We start from the raw sequence: 15,129 nt of genomic DNA, 5'->3' as shown, positions 1-15,129 counted from the left end.
GGAGCTTGAGCCAAATGCTTACATTTGCTAAATTATTTAATCACTTCCACAGTTGTATGGGATTATCACTATTTTATAGATTAGGAAACCACTCAGGGATGATAACCTAAAGTTACAAAGCAAAGCACTAAAAATACCCATCACATAGTGAATAACTAGGTTATATCACTTTGCTTGCACTATTTAATAGACATAATAGACCCATAAGATAAGAACTATTATCAATATCATCTCTATTTTACATGCAGGGAACCTGAGTTTGCTGGTTAATGATCATATTGGAACAAGAACTCAAGCTACCTGGTTCCAGAACCTGGGCTCTTAGCCTCTGTGTCATAAGGCTCAGCCCATTGTACTCAACTATGTTTGAGCCCAATTCTGACTGACAGCAAAATGTAGACTTCTCCTATATACCAAGTACAGGAGATTAAAATTTTCCAGGCTCCAGGGATCTTTCACTTTCATTGGGGAGGCAGTGTAATATAAAATGAACAATTAAAGTCAGAACCTGATTTAGGTGTGAAGGATGTAATATAGATCAAGTGCTATTGGAGTTCAGCAAGGGCTGGAGATGGGACTATTGAGCTAGATCCTGAAGAATAAAACAAGATTGTCTTGGTATGGTGAGTCTTCAACCAAATTTTTGGATAAAGAAATGCAAGTGAGAAAGAACCAATAGAACAATACTGACCCAGAGAAGGCTGGCACTCTGCTGTTGTTCAGTGGCCTACATGTTAGCATCTTACAGCCTGCCCTTTATTCTTCCTTATCAAGATAAAAAACAGTGGCCTACATGTTAGCCATCTTACAGCCTGCCCTTTATTCTTCCTTATCAAGATAAAAAACAAATAGAAGTTCCACAAATGTCTTCAGTAGAAACTGGGTTTTGTTTGATAACAGCAGGTGACTCAAATCTTCAGGGCCAATATCACATTATACCAGGCCTGCTGTTAAATATACTGGAAGATAGATTCTCTTTGCATAACATTCAGAGTCTCATAGTTGGGTATGGGGGTTCCTGCCTGTAATCTCAGTGACTAGGAGGCTGAAGCAGGAGGATTGTAAATTCAAGGCCAGCCTCAAAAATTTAATGAGGCCCTAAGCAACTTAGGGAGACCCTGTCTCAAAATAAAAAAATAAAAAGGGCTGGGAATGTGGTTCAGTGCTTAAGTGTCCCTGGGTTCAATCTCCAGTACCAAAAGACCCCAAAACAAACAAATAAAAAAACAAAAACAACGACAAAAAACAAAGTCTCCCTTAGAGATGTTTGAAATTTAACATGTTAAGCATTGCCATCTTTCTGTTTCTTTAAAGAAGATATTCTCTTGGGAGAAAACATATTAAATTTCTAAATAATAATGTTGATCATCTCTGTTTTTTTCTTACCCCCAGGATTTATTGGCTCTCTCATAGAACCACCAAACAGAACCTGACAGGGATTGATCTTGGTTTCTTAAACACCTTTAAGTATCACTGTACTACAACTGTGGTTCTCAAACTTGAGGGTGCATTGGAATCACCTGCAGTGTTGTTCAACTAGTGCTGAACCCACCCCAGAGTTTTGAGTTTAGTAGATCAGAAAATTTGCATGTCTAACAAGTTTCTAGCAGATGCTGATGCTGCTGGATCACACTTTGGGAATCACTGTACTAGAGCCTTGTGAAGGATATAAAGAATATTAGGTACAATTTCTGTCATTAAGAAGCATATGATGGGTCTGGGGATGTGGCTCAAGCGGTAGCGCGCTTGCCTGGCGTGCGTGCGGCCCGGGTTCGATCCTCAGCACCACGTACAAACAAAGATGTTGTGTCTGCCGAAAACTAAAAAATAAATATTAAAATTCTCTCTCTCTCTTTAAAAAAAAAAAGAAGCATATGATGTAGTTGGGAGAGATTAGACAAAATTAACAAAAAATATTTTGTATATATATATGTGTGTGTGTGTATATATATATATTTATATATATATACACACACACACACACACACAATGTAATACAATATAATATTTTACATTGAATGGTGTAGCTAGGGCGAGATAGGATTTGACCCAGGTCCTAAAATCTGATAGTGCCCAAGGTTCAATAAAAAATAACAGTCTTTTTTTTTTTTGGATACCAGGGATTGAACCCGGGGCACATAACCGTTTAACCACATCCTCAGCCCTTTTTATTTTTTATTTTACTAAATTCCTGAGACTGTTCTTGAACTTGTGATCCTCTTGCTCAGTTTCTCCAGTTGCTGGGATTGCAGGTGGGTGCCACCATGCCTGGCTTAGAGCCATTTTTGATGGGATATAAAAGAGGGACAGTATAGAGGCGTGTGGGGTGGGGTAGTAGGTACTTCTTTATGTGGTGTAGGGCTTTTTCTAGGACTCTTATGGAGGAGTAAACCTAAAAAGATTGGTGCCACACTGTGAAGGGCCTTGAAAATCTGTCCCTTTCCCCAGCCTCCACCCACTTCACTGCCTTACCAAAAGAGGAAGTGTCCTCTGCTGAGTGTGCAAGAGGAAGAGCAAGAAGGCTCTGAGGGCCTAAGAGCCATTATAACTGCTTTCACCCATCAGCCAATTGCAGAGGCAACAGGAAGACGGGCGCACCAACCAGGCTGGGTCCTTCCGCCCAGAGGGAGGGTGTCACCACATAAGCTGAAAGTATTTGGGGAGATCAGGCGTTGCTATTCGGATGCTCGTCTCTCTCAGAGGCCATCATGTCTTTGACCTCTGCTTACCAGCATAAATTAGCGGAGAAGCTCACCATCCTAAATGATCGAGGTCAAGGGGTTCTCATCCGTATGTACAACATCAAGAAGGTAGGCAAGAGACGGAACTGGTGCTAAAGACCCGGGCAGTAGTAGGGCGGGGAAGCCTTAGGCCAGAAGGTCCAGCAGTTAGATCCCCTCCTCTTACTGCTTTAACCGGCATTCCTCTACCCAGATGCTGTAGGCCAGTTCAGGGAGGCAGAAAGGGGCTTTCTTTCAAGCTTTCCCGTTTCTAGGTATGATTCTCACCCCAGTGAAAGCACCTGCTTTGCCCTGGGGCTGAGGGTACAGGTTGGGGTGGGGGTGGTAGGGAGAATAATTATGTTCTGAGTGATTTATATAAAGGTCTGAGGTTTAGAATTTTGGGCCTTATTATTTGTTGTTGACCCCTCACACTCCAAGGAGATCTTAAGGTGGGTCTCTGGCAAACACTTTTTTTGTGGAAGCATTTCCCTAAAAGGAAAAAAGTAAATAGATAAAAAAGGGATAGGTGATTTCCAAGGTGCTTCGGGGGCAATTCATGCTCTGTCTGTGTGAGTGCTTAGGATAGGAAGTGTGGTACTGGGAGAAGCTGATGGTGAGCCAGGGCCTGGTTAAGCCAAAGGCAGAAAAGAGATAAAAGAAGGGGCATTGAGCTGGGCACCGTGCCCTTTGCCTGTAATCCCAGTGACTCTGGAGGCTGAGGCAAGTGGATTGCAAGTTAGAGGTCAGTCTGGGTAATTTAGTGAGACTGTCTCAAAATGGAAATAAAAAGGTCTGGGGGTGTAGTTCAGTGGTAAGGCGCTACTGGGTTCAGTCCCCAGTGCCAAAACAAACTACAACCTGAAAAAAAAAAGGGGTGGGGGTAAATGTGGGAAGTTCCTGGAAGAGAAAATTGTGGGAGGGAGGGTACTTTTGTATATTTTGTAATAAAACAAATCACCAGAAACACAGTTTCTGAGTCCTCTAGTCTCCTATAAATGCCCTCTGGATAAGATTCTAATATAATGGACACACAATGAGTCTCCACAAAGCCTAACTCCTGAGCAGCTGGTTTTCTCATGCCTTCCGGCTTCAGTTGAGGGGCGGGGAAACTGCTTCCTCTTTGTGCTGGAAACAGTAAATGTTAAGCTTTATCTAGCAAGACAAGATCCCAGGTTGTTTATTAAGATCTGAGATAGTTGGCTTAATGTCTTAGAATGTGCTCACGACTTACTCACCTGCTTTTATAATAATTGTTGGATTGCCATTTCCTAAAAGAGATTATGAGATTATGCAGGAAGAGGTGTGTTTCCAAGGCGCAGGAGGAAGGGTAACATATTGGTATTGCGTGGTTTATCTGTGCAGACTTGTTCAGACCCCAAATCCAAACCGCCTTTCTTACTGGACAAGACCATGGAATCGTCTCTCAAGTACATCAACAAGAAATTTCCCAACATAGATGTCCGAAACAGCACGGTGAGCACTTGGTCCTGATTTCCCCCTTTCTCTGATTTCAGAGAAACGCCACACTGGGCTCAGATTCTGTCTTTTGACTGTTTCTCTACAAACTTGGCAGGGGATGGAGTAGCCCCTTTTGTTTTTCTAGGCTCAACCACAGGGCTTCAGGTTGTTGTAAAGCTTTAGGTCTCTAGGACTTTGAGATTAGATGGGAGTCCTCCAGGGTGAACTGGAGCAAAGCATCACCCCTTTCTCCATGAGAAGATTCATGAGAACACTTTGCACTTGGAGAACAAGGCAGCTCTACCCACCCAATAGGGTGCAATATTTTATTGTTGTTTCCGTTTCCCACTCAATATTTCCTTGCTACTTAGAGTTATGTATGCATCTAGTGGAATATCCCCCACTTTTCCTTTATTGAACGTTAGCCCTAGATTTTTCACCCATATTACCTGTAGTATCTTCTTATTCTGCTTCTTTTGTCTTTGACATAAATAGTAAACCTCTTCAGCTGAAAGGGACCTTGAAATTTCTTCTCATTTAACCCTCTGTATCACCTCAGGTTCAAATGCAACCATCCTACCTAGAGAGTCTCTTTTCAAAGACTTGGAGAGCATTGGAGACTTTCTAATTTCTCTGTCCTGGTTAATTTAACTCAATGTTTAGGTATTACTCCTTGAGTTACTTTGATCAATTTTCTTCTTAGTTTGCATTTTTCTTTGTTTTGTTTTTCTCCCAGCAACATTTAGGACCAGTACATCGGGAAAAAACTGAGATAACTAGATTCCTCATCAACTACTACCAGTCATTTGTGGATGTCATGGAATTTCGGGTGAGCTCTCTTAAGCCCAAGTCCCCAACATAGGCACAAACTTTCAGAGGCTATACCTTCCTTATTAAATGTTCATTTATGTTGCTTAATACAAGTTCTTGACAAAACAGGAGAGAGAGAGAGAGAGAGAGAGAGAGAGAGAGAGAGAGAGAGAGAGACTGATATGGAAAGATATCTAAGTTGTATTGTTAAATGAAAGCAAATTGCAAAATAGTGTATGACATATCATATCTGTATTGTAAAAGATACATAAACTTGCTGGGCATGGTGGTGCACGTCTGTAATCCAGCAGCTCAGGAGGTTGAGACAGGAAGATTGTGAGTTCAAAGCAGCCTCAGCAAAAAGCGAGGTGCTAAGCAACTCGGTGAGAACCTGTCTCTAAATAAAATACAAAATAGAACTGGGAAGGCTGGGATTGTGGCTCAGCGGTAGAGTGCTTGCCTCGTATGTGGGAGACCCTGGGTTCGAGCCTCAGCACCACATAAAAATAATAAGTGACATAAAGGTATTGTGTCCAACTACAACTGAAAAATAAAATATAAAAAAAATGTGGCTGGGGATATGGCTCAGTGGTAGAGTGCCCTGATCAATCCTAGTACACCCCCCTCCCCCCAAAAAAAAAGATACATAAACTTTTATGCACATTACTGTTTGTATTTACACAGGAAAAAGTTGGAATATTAGACATTAAACTGTTAAAAGTAACTATCTGGGGCTGGGGTTGTAGCTCAGCAGTAGAGTGCTCACCTAGCACATCTGCGAGGCTCTGGGTTTGATTCTCAGCACCACATAAAAATAAATAAATTAAAGGCATTGTGTCCAACTATACTTAAAAAATAAATATTAAAAAAGTAACTATCTTTGGAGATGTATTATGATTGGCTTCAATTTACTAAACCATACTTTAAATTTTTTTTCCTTAAAATTTTTTTTGTTTTAATTAGTTATACATAACAGTAGAATGCACTTATGCACTTTGATATATACAGATGGTATATAATTTCTCATTTTTTGATTGTACATACATGTTGTAGAATCACATTGGTCATGCAATCATATATATATATATATATATGTAATAATGTCTGTTTCATTCTACTATCTTTCCCCATATCCCCTTCCCTCTCCTCCCTTCACTTCCCTCTATCTAATCTAAGGTAACTCTATTCTTCCTTAGTCTACCCACTCCACCCCACTGACACTTATTGTGAATTAGCATCCACATATTAGAGAAAATATTTGGCCTTTGGTTTTTTGGGATGGCTTATTTCGCTAAGCATGATATTCTCCAACTCTGTCCATTTACCAGCAAATGCCATAATCTCATTCTTCTTTAAAGCTGAGTAATATTCTATTGAATACACATACCACATTTTCTTTATTCATTCATCTATTGAAGGACACCTAGGTTGGTTCCATAGTTTAGCTATTGTGAATTGAGCTGCTATAAACATGTGACTGTGTTACTGTAGTATGCTGATTTTAAGTTCTTTGTGTGTAAGCTGAGAAGTGGGATAGCTGGGTCAAATGGTGGTTCCATTCCAAGTTTTCTGAGGAATCTCCATACTGCTTTCCATACTGGTTGCACCAATTTGCAGTCTCACCAGCAATATATGAGTATACCTTTTTTTCCCCATCCTTGCCAACATTTATTGTTGTCTATATTCTTGATGATTGCCATTCTGACTGTAGTGAGATGAAATCTTAGTGTGGTTTTGATTTGTATTTCTCTAGTTGCTAAAAATTTTTTATTGTAATACACAGGACATAAAATTTATCCTCTTAACTGTTTTTAAGTATACAGTTCAATGCTATTAAATACTTTCATAATGTGATATACAATCATTCTATTCATCTAGTAAAACTGAAACTCTACACACTTTACACAATAACTGTTCATCTCCCCTGTCCCTCAGGCCCTGGAGACTACAATTCTACTTTCTGTTTCTATTATTTTCACTACTCTAAGTGTTTTATGTAAGTGGTATTTTTGTCTTCTTGTGACTGGCTTGTTTCACTTGGCAGAATGTCCTGAAGTTTCATCCATGTTGTAGCATATTGAAGAACTTCCTTCCTTTTTAAGACTGAATAGTATCTTGTTGTATAGATCTTGTTGTATAGATAAGCTGCATTTTGCCATCCATGCGTGAATGGACACTCGGGGAGCCTCGTGTTTTAGTTGTTGTGAATAATGCTGCTATCAACATGGATGTTCAACTATCTCTTTGAGATCTTGTTTTTAATTCTCTCAGGTATATACCCAGAAGTGGAATTGCTAGATTATACGGTAATTCTATTTTTAATTTTTTGAGGAACTGCCGTCCTGTTTTCTACTGTGGCTATACCATTTTGTATTCCATTAACAGTGCATAAGGGTTATAATTTCATTTTTGCCAATGATTGTTATTCTCTGTTTTTTGGGTGTGAGATATTTTTTTATTTTTATTTATTGTGGTGGTAGACCTTGAACCCAGGCCCTCTACCCACTGAGCTACTTACCCAGTCTCATTGTAGTTCTGATTTGAATTTTGTTAATAATTAATGATGTTGAGCATTTTCTTATGTTCTTATTGGCCCTTGTATGTCTTCTTTGGAAAAATGTCTATGTCCTTTGCCTGTTTGTTTTGCTTTTTGAGTTTTAGTAGTTTTCTATAGAAACTATATTTTTTAATATTCACTGAATTTTAAAACACTAAATTATTTTCCATCAATATTTTATTACAAACCTACTAAAAATTCCAAGAGTAGTATAGGTTGACCATCTTTAGTCTGAGAATCTAAATTCTGAAATGTTTGAAAATCTGAGAAATTTTGAGCACTGATGTGTGTGTCTACCATAAGTGGGAAATTCCATATCTGTCCTCATGTGACTGGGAGTGATCAAAACTCAAGTACATTTTTACAAAGTAAAAAAATATTGTATAAAGTTACCTTCAGGCTACGTGAATAAGTTATATATGAAACATAAATGAATATTGTGCTTAGCTTTGGGTCTTCAAGATATCTTACATGTGTATACCGGTATACTCAAATTAAGAAAAAGTGAAATATGAAACACTTTTGATTCTAAGCTTCTTGGATAATATATTCAACCTGTGCAAAGATCTCCTAATTACTAGTATCTTGTTGCATTTGATTATCACTCTATTTTTTTCTGAACCATTTGAGTTAGTAGCAGATATCATGTCATTTCCTTCCCCAAATATTTTAGCTATCTTTGCTATAGACTAAGGACAAGAATATTTTCTTACATAATTCTAATACAACTTTCATACTCAGGAAATATACCATTGTCTGTATCACTATTGGCTGATACATGGCCTATATCCACATCTCTCCAGTTGTTAAAGGAGCTTTCATTGGATTTAGTTTTGTCTCCTTAGTCTTTAATCTGAATGTTTCCCAGTCTTTATCTTTATGACACTGACTTTTTTTTTTTTTTTGATACCAGGAATTGAACCCAGGGTTGCTTAACCACTGAGCTACCTCTCAGCCCTTTAAACATTTTTTTTTTAATGTGTCATGCAATGGTGCCATGTAAGCTGTGAAATATAGGTAAAGGGTCATAATCAGGAGTGAAATACAGTTCTTACACTTGAAAGTTTATGGGATATCTATGCTTTTAGAGTCTGGATAGGGAACTGGTATTGGAAGGTTGTATGAGGGAAATGTATGAAAAAATTAAACATGTTTTTTATTCTGAGATAGTCTTACAAAGTCCTTAGGGCTTCATTAAGTTGCTGAGGTTGGTCTCAAACTTGCCATTCTCCTGTCTCAGCCTCCCGAGTCACTGGGTTTACAGGCATACACCTTCGCACCTGGCTACTCTGACCTTTTTAAAAATTTGTTCTTTTTAGATATACATGACAGTAGAGTGTATTTTGACATATTATACATACATGGAGTATAACTTTCCATTCTTATGGTTGTATATGATGTGAATTTACACTGGTCATATATTCATATATGAACATAGGAAAGTTATGTCACTCATTCTACTGTCTTTTCTATTCCCCTACCCACTCCCTTACCTTCACTCCCCTTTGTCTAATTCAATGAACTTCTATTCTCTGCCCCCACATTGTGTGTTAACATCTACCTGAGAGATCAGTTGGTCTTTTTGTTTTTTTGGGGGATTGGCTTATTTCACTTAGCATAATAGTCCCCAGTTCTATCCCTTTACTGACAAATACCACAAATACCAAATATAAATACTGAGTGTGTATATATATCACATTTTCTTGTTCCATTCATCTGTTAAAGGGCAACTAGGTTGGGTCCATAGCGAGCTATTGTGAATTGAGCTGCTATAAACATGGATGTGGGTGTGTCACTATAGTATGCGGATTTTTAGTCCTTTGGGTATATACTGAGGAGCGGGTTCCATTCCAAGTTTTCTGAGGAATCTCCATACTGCTTTCCATAGTGGTTGTACCAATTTGCAGTCCCACCAACAATGTATGAGTGAACATTTTTTCCCACATTTTCACCAACATTTATTGTTACTCAACCACTGAGCCATATCCGCAGCCCTATTTTGTATTTTATTTAGAGACAGGTCTCACTGAGTTGCTTAGTGCCTTGCTTTTGCTGAGGTTGGCTTTGAACTCGAGATCCTCCTGCCTCAGCCTCCCGAGCCTCTGGGATTACAGGTGTGTGCCACTGTGCCTGGCTGTTGTTACTTGTATTCTTGATAATTGCCATTCTGACTAGAGTGAGATGAAATCTCAGTGTAGTTTTAATTTGCATTTCTCTAATGCTAGAGACATTGAACATTTTTTCATATATTTGTTGACCATTCATATTTTTCCTTTTGTGAAGTGTCTGTTTAGTTCCGTTGTACACTGACCTTTTTGAAAAGCCCAGGCTAGAAATTTTTCAGAATATCCTTAAATTTGTATTTATCTTACTGTTAAAAAGTTTCTGGTAGCAATACAACACAGGAGATATTTATTTGAATTTTAAACAATAAGCACATACTTTTTTTGTAAACATGAATAGCCATTAGAGTTATTTAATACAATATTTTTAAAAAGACAATAATGTATTTCAAAATTGTTAAAAATTAATGAACTAATTCTACTTCTAGAAATTTGTCTTAAGGAGATAGATGTAAGTGCAAAGATAGATGTACAATAATATACTCTGTCGCATTATTTATGATAATGACAACTTGATAATTGATATATCTGATAAAAACAGAGGTTTGGTGAAAAGTTCGGGGTATATACCTATAAATGGTTATTATGCAGTTGTTAAAGATGGTAACATATGTTTATATTAATTGACATGCAAAAATGTTCTTCACATGTTTAATGGAAGAGTAAATTACAATATAACCTAAGATGTAAGATGTCACTAAAATGTATATTTACACAGATAAATATGCATATTCAGAGGACTGGAATTTCTAATGGGCAGGATTATGGGTGGCTTAACATAAATTAAAATGAAGCTTGTCTGTATTTTCTAATTTTTCTACAATAAACACATATTATTTATATGTTCAAGAAATGTTGGGGCTGGGGATGTGGCTCAAGCGGTAACACGCTCGCCTGGCATTCACAGGGCACTGGGTTCAATCCTCAGCACCACATAAAAATAAAATAAAGATGTTGTGTCTACCGAAAACTAAAAAATAAATATTAAAAAATTCTCTCTCTCTCTTAAAAAAAAAAAAAGACATGTGCACATTTTAGCCCTCTGAGCAGTCTAAGTTGTAGTGGTGGACTCTTTCTTCAGATGATGCAAGAGTTTGGGCTCTGCCTTGGGAGCTCCATGCCTACTTTGGGGAGCTAATCCATTTCTTAGCTCACATAGTGAAGAGAACAGTGGCAACAGGGGGGACTATGAGTCTGAGGGAGTGTCAGGCCAGAGAGTGTTCATCTTGGAACTGGGGTACCGGTTAGGAAGAGGGTAAGTGATGGTGGAGACAGTGGGAAGAATGTTGAAGCATACAAAATGTCTCTTACTAGAAAAAGAATTGGAATCCAAAGGGTATTTTATGGCACCTGCCAGTTGCCATGGTGGTAAAAGTCTGAGCCCAAAGTGTTTGGTATGGCTTGTTTAAGGCAGGAAGGGAAATACGGACACTGAATTAGGGTGCACTATAAAGAGGGTAAGCATTAAATTAGATGAGGTTTCAAATTTCAGCTTTACCACATACAAACAGAATGACTTTAAACAAGCCCCTCCCCCCATGGTTTGGCTTGAACCCAGGGCCTCATGCATGCAAGGCAAGCACTGTACTTTTGAGCTCTATCCCAGCCCTTCTCAGAGAAGTAATGTTTACTACATGTGGTATTTGTGAGAATTCAATGAGATAATGCATGAAAAATGTCTAGCTCAGTGTTTAGCATTAAGTAACAAGGCAACAAACATGAATTCTTTTCTCCTCTAATCCTTTTTTTTTTTAAGAAGTTCTCGGAGGACACAACATCTTTATTTGTATGTGGTGTTGAGGATCGAACCCGGGCCGCACGCATGCCAGGCAAGCGCACTACTGCTTGAGCCACATCCCCAGCTCCTCTCCTCTAATTCTTGTCTGTAGCATATAAGACCTATGTAGTGACTGAAAGGGAACTTCAGCTATAACCTGTAGGCACTGGGTTGCAGACTAGAATGTAGAGAAGTGTTCCTAGCAAATGAGGCTGTGTATAGGAAAGGTCATAGGATCTCGGTGCTGTTTTTACCAGCTCTCTGATCCTGGGCAAGTTTCTTAACTACTCAGTCTCAGTTTCCCCATCTGTTAATTTAGGTATGGCCTTTTAGGAAGATAAGTTGAAAATATTTTTCTGGTACATATTAATAAACTTTGGCAACTGTGTATGCCTGTGTATCACCACTACAGTCAAAGTTAACATCATTACCCCCAAAGGTTCCCTGAGTCTTTTTTTTCCCCTAGTCAATCTCCACCTTTCCTTACTTGCCCCAGGAAACCACTGATCTACTTGCTTGCTTGCTTCCTTCCTTCCTTTCATACTGGGGATTGAACTCAGGGACACTTATTCACTGAGCCACATGCCCAGCCCTATTTTGTGTTTTATTTAGAGACACTGAGTTGCTTAACACCTTGCTGTTGCTGAGGCTGATTTTGAACTTGCAATCCTCTTGCCTTAGCCTCCCAAGCCACTGGGATTACAGGCCTGTGCCACCATGCCGGCTTCTTTTTTTAATGACTCAATGGGTCCCTTTAAGACAATCTGCTTTCTAGAATAGAGTTTTCTTTTTCAGAAATTCAAATAAATGGAATCTAATTAGCATTTTTTTATGTGTGTGTGTGTCTGGCTTCTTTCATGCAACATAATATTTTTAAGATTTATTTATGTTATTGTATGAATCAGTAATTCATGACTTATTTTTTGCTGAGAACTATACCATTTTATGGGTACAATTGGTTTATATGTTTACCTGTTGATGGACATTTGGGTGGTTTCCAGTTTTGGGCCATTATGCATACAGTGCTATAAATATTTAATTATAAATCTTTGTAGGGACATATTTTTCATTTCACTTGAGCAAATAATTTGGAAGTTCAATTGCTAACTCATATGGTAAGAGCATGTTTAATATTTTGAGTTTTTCTCCTTTAATTGACATAATAATTGTATTTGTGGTGTACAGTTTGATAATTGGCTTTTTGTACAATGTCTGGTGATCAAATCAGCATAATTAGCCTTTCCATCTGCTTGAACATCACTTCTTTGTGTTGGGAAACTTCAAACTCCTCTCTAGTTCTTTTTTTTTTTAATTTTTTATTGTTGGTTGTTCAAAACATTACATAGTTCTTGATATATCATATTTCACACTTTGATTCAAGTGGGTTATGAACTCCCATTTTTACCCCATATACAGATTGAAGAATCACATCAGTTACACATCCATTGATTTACATATTGCCATACTAGTGTCTGTTGTGTTCTGCTGCCTTTCCTATCCTCTACTATCCCCCTCCCCTCCCCTCCCCTGCCCTCCCCTCCCCTCTTCTCTCTCTACCCCCTCTACTGTCATTCATTTCTCCCCCTTGTATTATTTTTCCCTTTCCCCTCACTTCCTCTTGTATGTACTTTTGTATAACCCTGAGGGTCTCCTTCCATTTCCATGCAATTTCCCTTCTCTCTCCCTTTCCCTCCCACCTCTCATCCCTGTTTAATGTTAATCTTCTTCTCATGCTCTTCGTCCCTACTCTGTTCTTAGTTACTCTCCTTATATCAAAGAAGACATTTGGCATTTGTTTTTTAGGGATTGGCTAGCTTCACTTAGCATAATCTGCTCTAATGCCATCCATTTCCCTGCAAATTCTATGATTTTGTCATTTTTTAATGCAGAGTAATACTCCATTGTGTATAAATGCCACATTTTTTTTATCCATTCGTCTATTGAAGGGCATCTAGGTTGGTTCCACAGTCTTGCTATTGTGAATTGTGCTGCTATGAACATCGATGTAGCAGTGTCCCTGTAGCATGCTCTTTTTAGGTCTTTAGGGAATAGACCAAGAAGGGGAATAGCTGGGTCAAATGGTGGCTCCATTCCCAGCTTTCCAAGAAATCTCCATACTGCTTTCCAAATTGGCTGCACCAATTTGCAGTTCTTAATAAGAGTATTCGTTCCTTTTTTTTTTTTAAATATTGATTTACTTATTTATTTTAGTTGTAGTTGGACACAGTACCTTTATTTTACTTACTTTTATGTGGTGCTGAGGATCGAACCTAGGGCCTCACACAGGCTAGGTGAGTGCTGTACCACTGAGCCACAACCCCAGCCCCAGAGTATTCATTCTTAATAAGAATTTAATTTTCTAAGAAACTGCCAAACGATTGTTTAAAGTTGTTCCATGTTACCCAGTGAAGGAATGGGATGCCAGGATGATAAGACCAGGGACAGTGTGTGTAATAGAGTTGTGACTCATGCCTGTGGACACATGGGCATGTGGTGGAGTCTCCTGACAGGGGCTACTGATGGCTTGCAAAGAAACTTCTCCTTCTTTTTAACAATGCCTCCCTTCCGTGACCTGGAGGTCTCTAAGGGAGTGCTCTCTCTCCCTCATATTCTGGTATTACATCTCATCTTCTCTATTCTTTTTTTAATTCATTGTCATCTTCAATTCCACCACCAGGATCATGTATATGAACTTCTCAACACCATCGATGCCTGCCAGTGCCATTTTGATATCGTAAGATCCATTGTAATTTTCTTTTACTATGGAATAGAATTAAAGAAGAGACTGGGTTTAGGATGGGACAGTATAGGGTGGGATGGGACTGAAAGAATGGACCATATAGTCCCTCTCAGGACCATAATTCTTTTGTAAAAACTGCCAAAGTTAAGATGTGCTTACAAGTTAAGTAGATAAGCAAGGTGATTTAATTAATTCAAAAATTACATAAAAACTTTTTACTTCACTTCCTCCAACCCTCAAATGCTAACTTATTTCCTGGTCTCCTGTTATCTTTGAGTTTGTATTTAGCTCCCTGGCTTTTGTTTCAATTTTCTTTTTCTGAATTTTTGATCCCATCAGTTCCTACTTCAAAACAGACTCACCCAGAGTCTATTTAGCACTCTCTGGAATGGCTGGGGAAGCAGGGAGACCCATAGTCATTGGGTTTCTGTCCTTGGGTTTCTGTATTTTTTTCCTTGTAGAGTCTCAACTTTGATTTCACTAGAAGTTACCTGGACTTGATTGTGACTTACACCTCAGTCATTTTGCTTTTGTCACGGATCGAAGATCGACGGATACTCATTGGCATGTACAACTGTGCCCACGAGATGCAGCATGGGCACAGGTGAGTGAAGGGGAGGTGAAGCCTCAGAAGTGGTGCTACGAGGTGGGGGTGGATAGAAAGGCTATGGATGCCATGACTTCTCAGGGGAGAACCTATGATCTACATACAGCTCAGGGAAAAGAAGGTACACTTTTACGTATAGTTAACTCTTGAACATCTATTAGTGGATTATCCAGTTTGCATTATCTCTGATCTATGTTTTTTTTTTTTTTATCCTGGACTGGCTTCTACTCTGCTTTTCAGGTTATTGCAAAAGTCAAAGACAGTTCTTTGTAATATTGGTAGGACTAATACTAGTATGGTTAAACCACCAGAGGTAAGTAATATATGTTAGTAC

The 15,129-nt window shown here is 38.6% G+C and overlaps 1 protein-coding gene across 1 annotated transcript in view; it reads left to right on the top strand.

The window, feature by feature from the left end:
• The first annotated feature begins 2,650 nt into the window (after positions 1–2,650).
• Positions 2,651–15,129, top strand: part of Nckap1l (NCK associated protein 1 like) — a 58,882-nt gene continuing 46,403 nt past the window's right edge. The window contains exons 1-5 of the mRNA XM_027950017.2: positions 2,651–2,810; positions 4,086–4,196; positions 4,918–5,010; positions 14,126–14,182; positions 14,650–14,792. Of these exons, the coding sequence (XP_027805818.1) occupies positions 2,709–2,810; positions 4,086–4,196; positions 4,918–5,010; positions 14,126–14,182; positions 14,650–14,792 (506 nt within the window). The 5' untranslated portion in view covers positions 2,651–2,708. The remainder of the gene's footprint in view (positions 2,811–4,085; positions 4,197–4,917; positions 5,011–14,125; positions 14,183–14,649; positions 14,793–15,129) is intronic.

Source organism: Marmota flaviventris, chromosome 3 (genome assembly GCF_047511675.1).
Source record: "Marmota flaviventris isolate mMarFla1 chromosome 3, mMarFla1.hap1, whole genome shotgun sequence".
Classification (NCBI taxonomy): Eukaryota; Metazoa; Chordata; class Mammalia; order Rodentia; family Sciuridae; genus Marmota; species Marmota flaviventris.
This window is presented reverse-complemented; position numbering and strand designations above follow the sequence as displayed.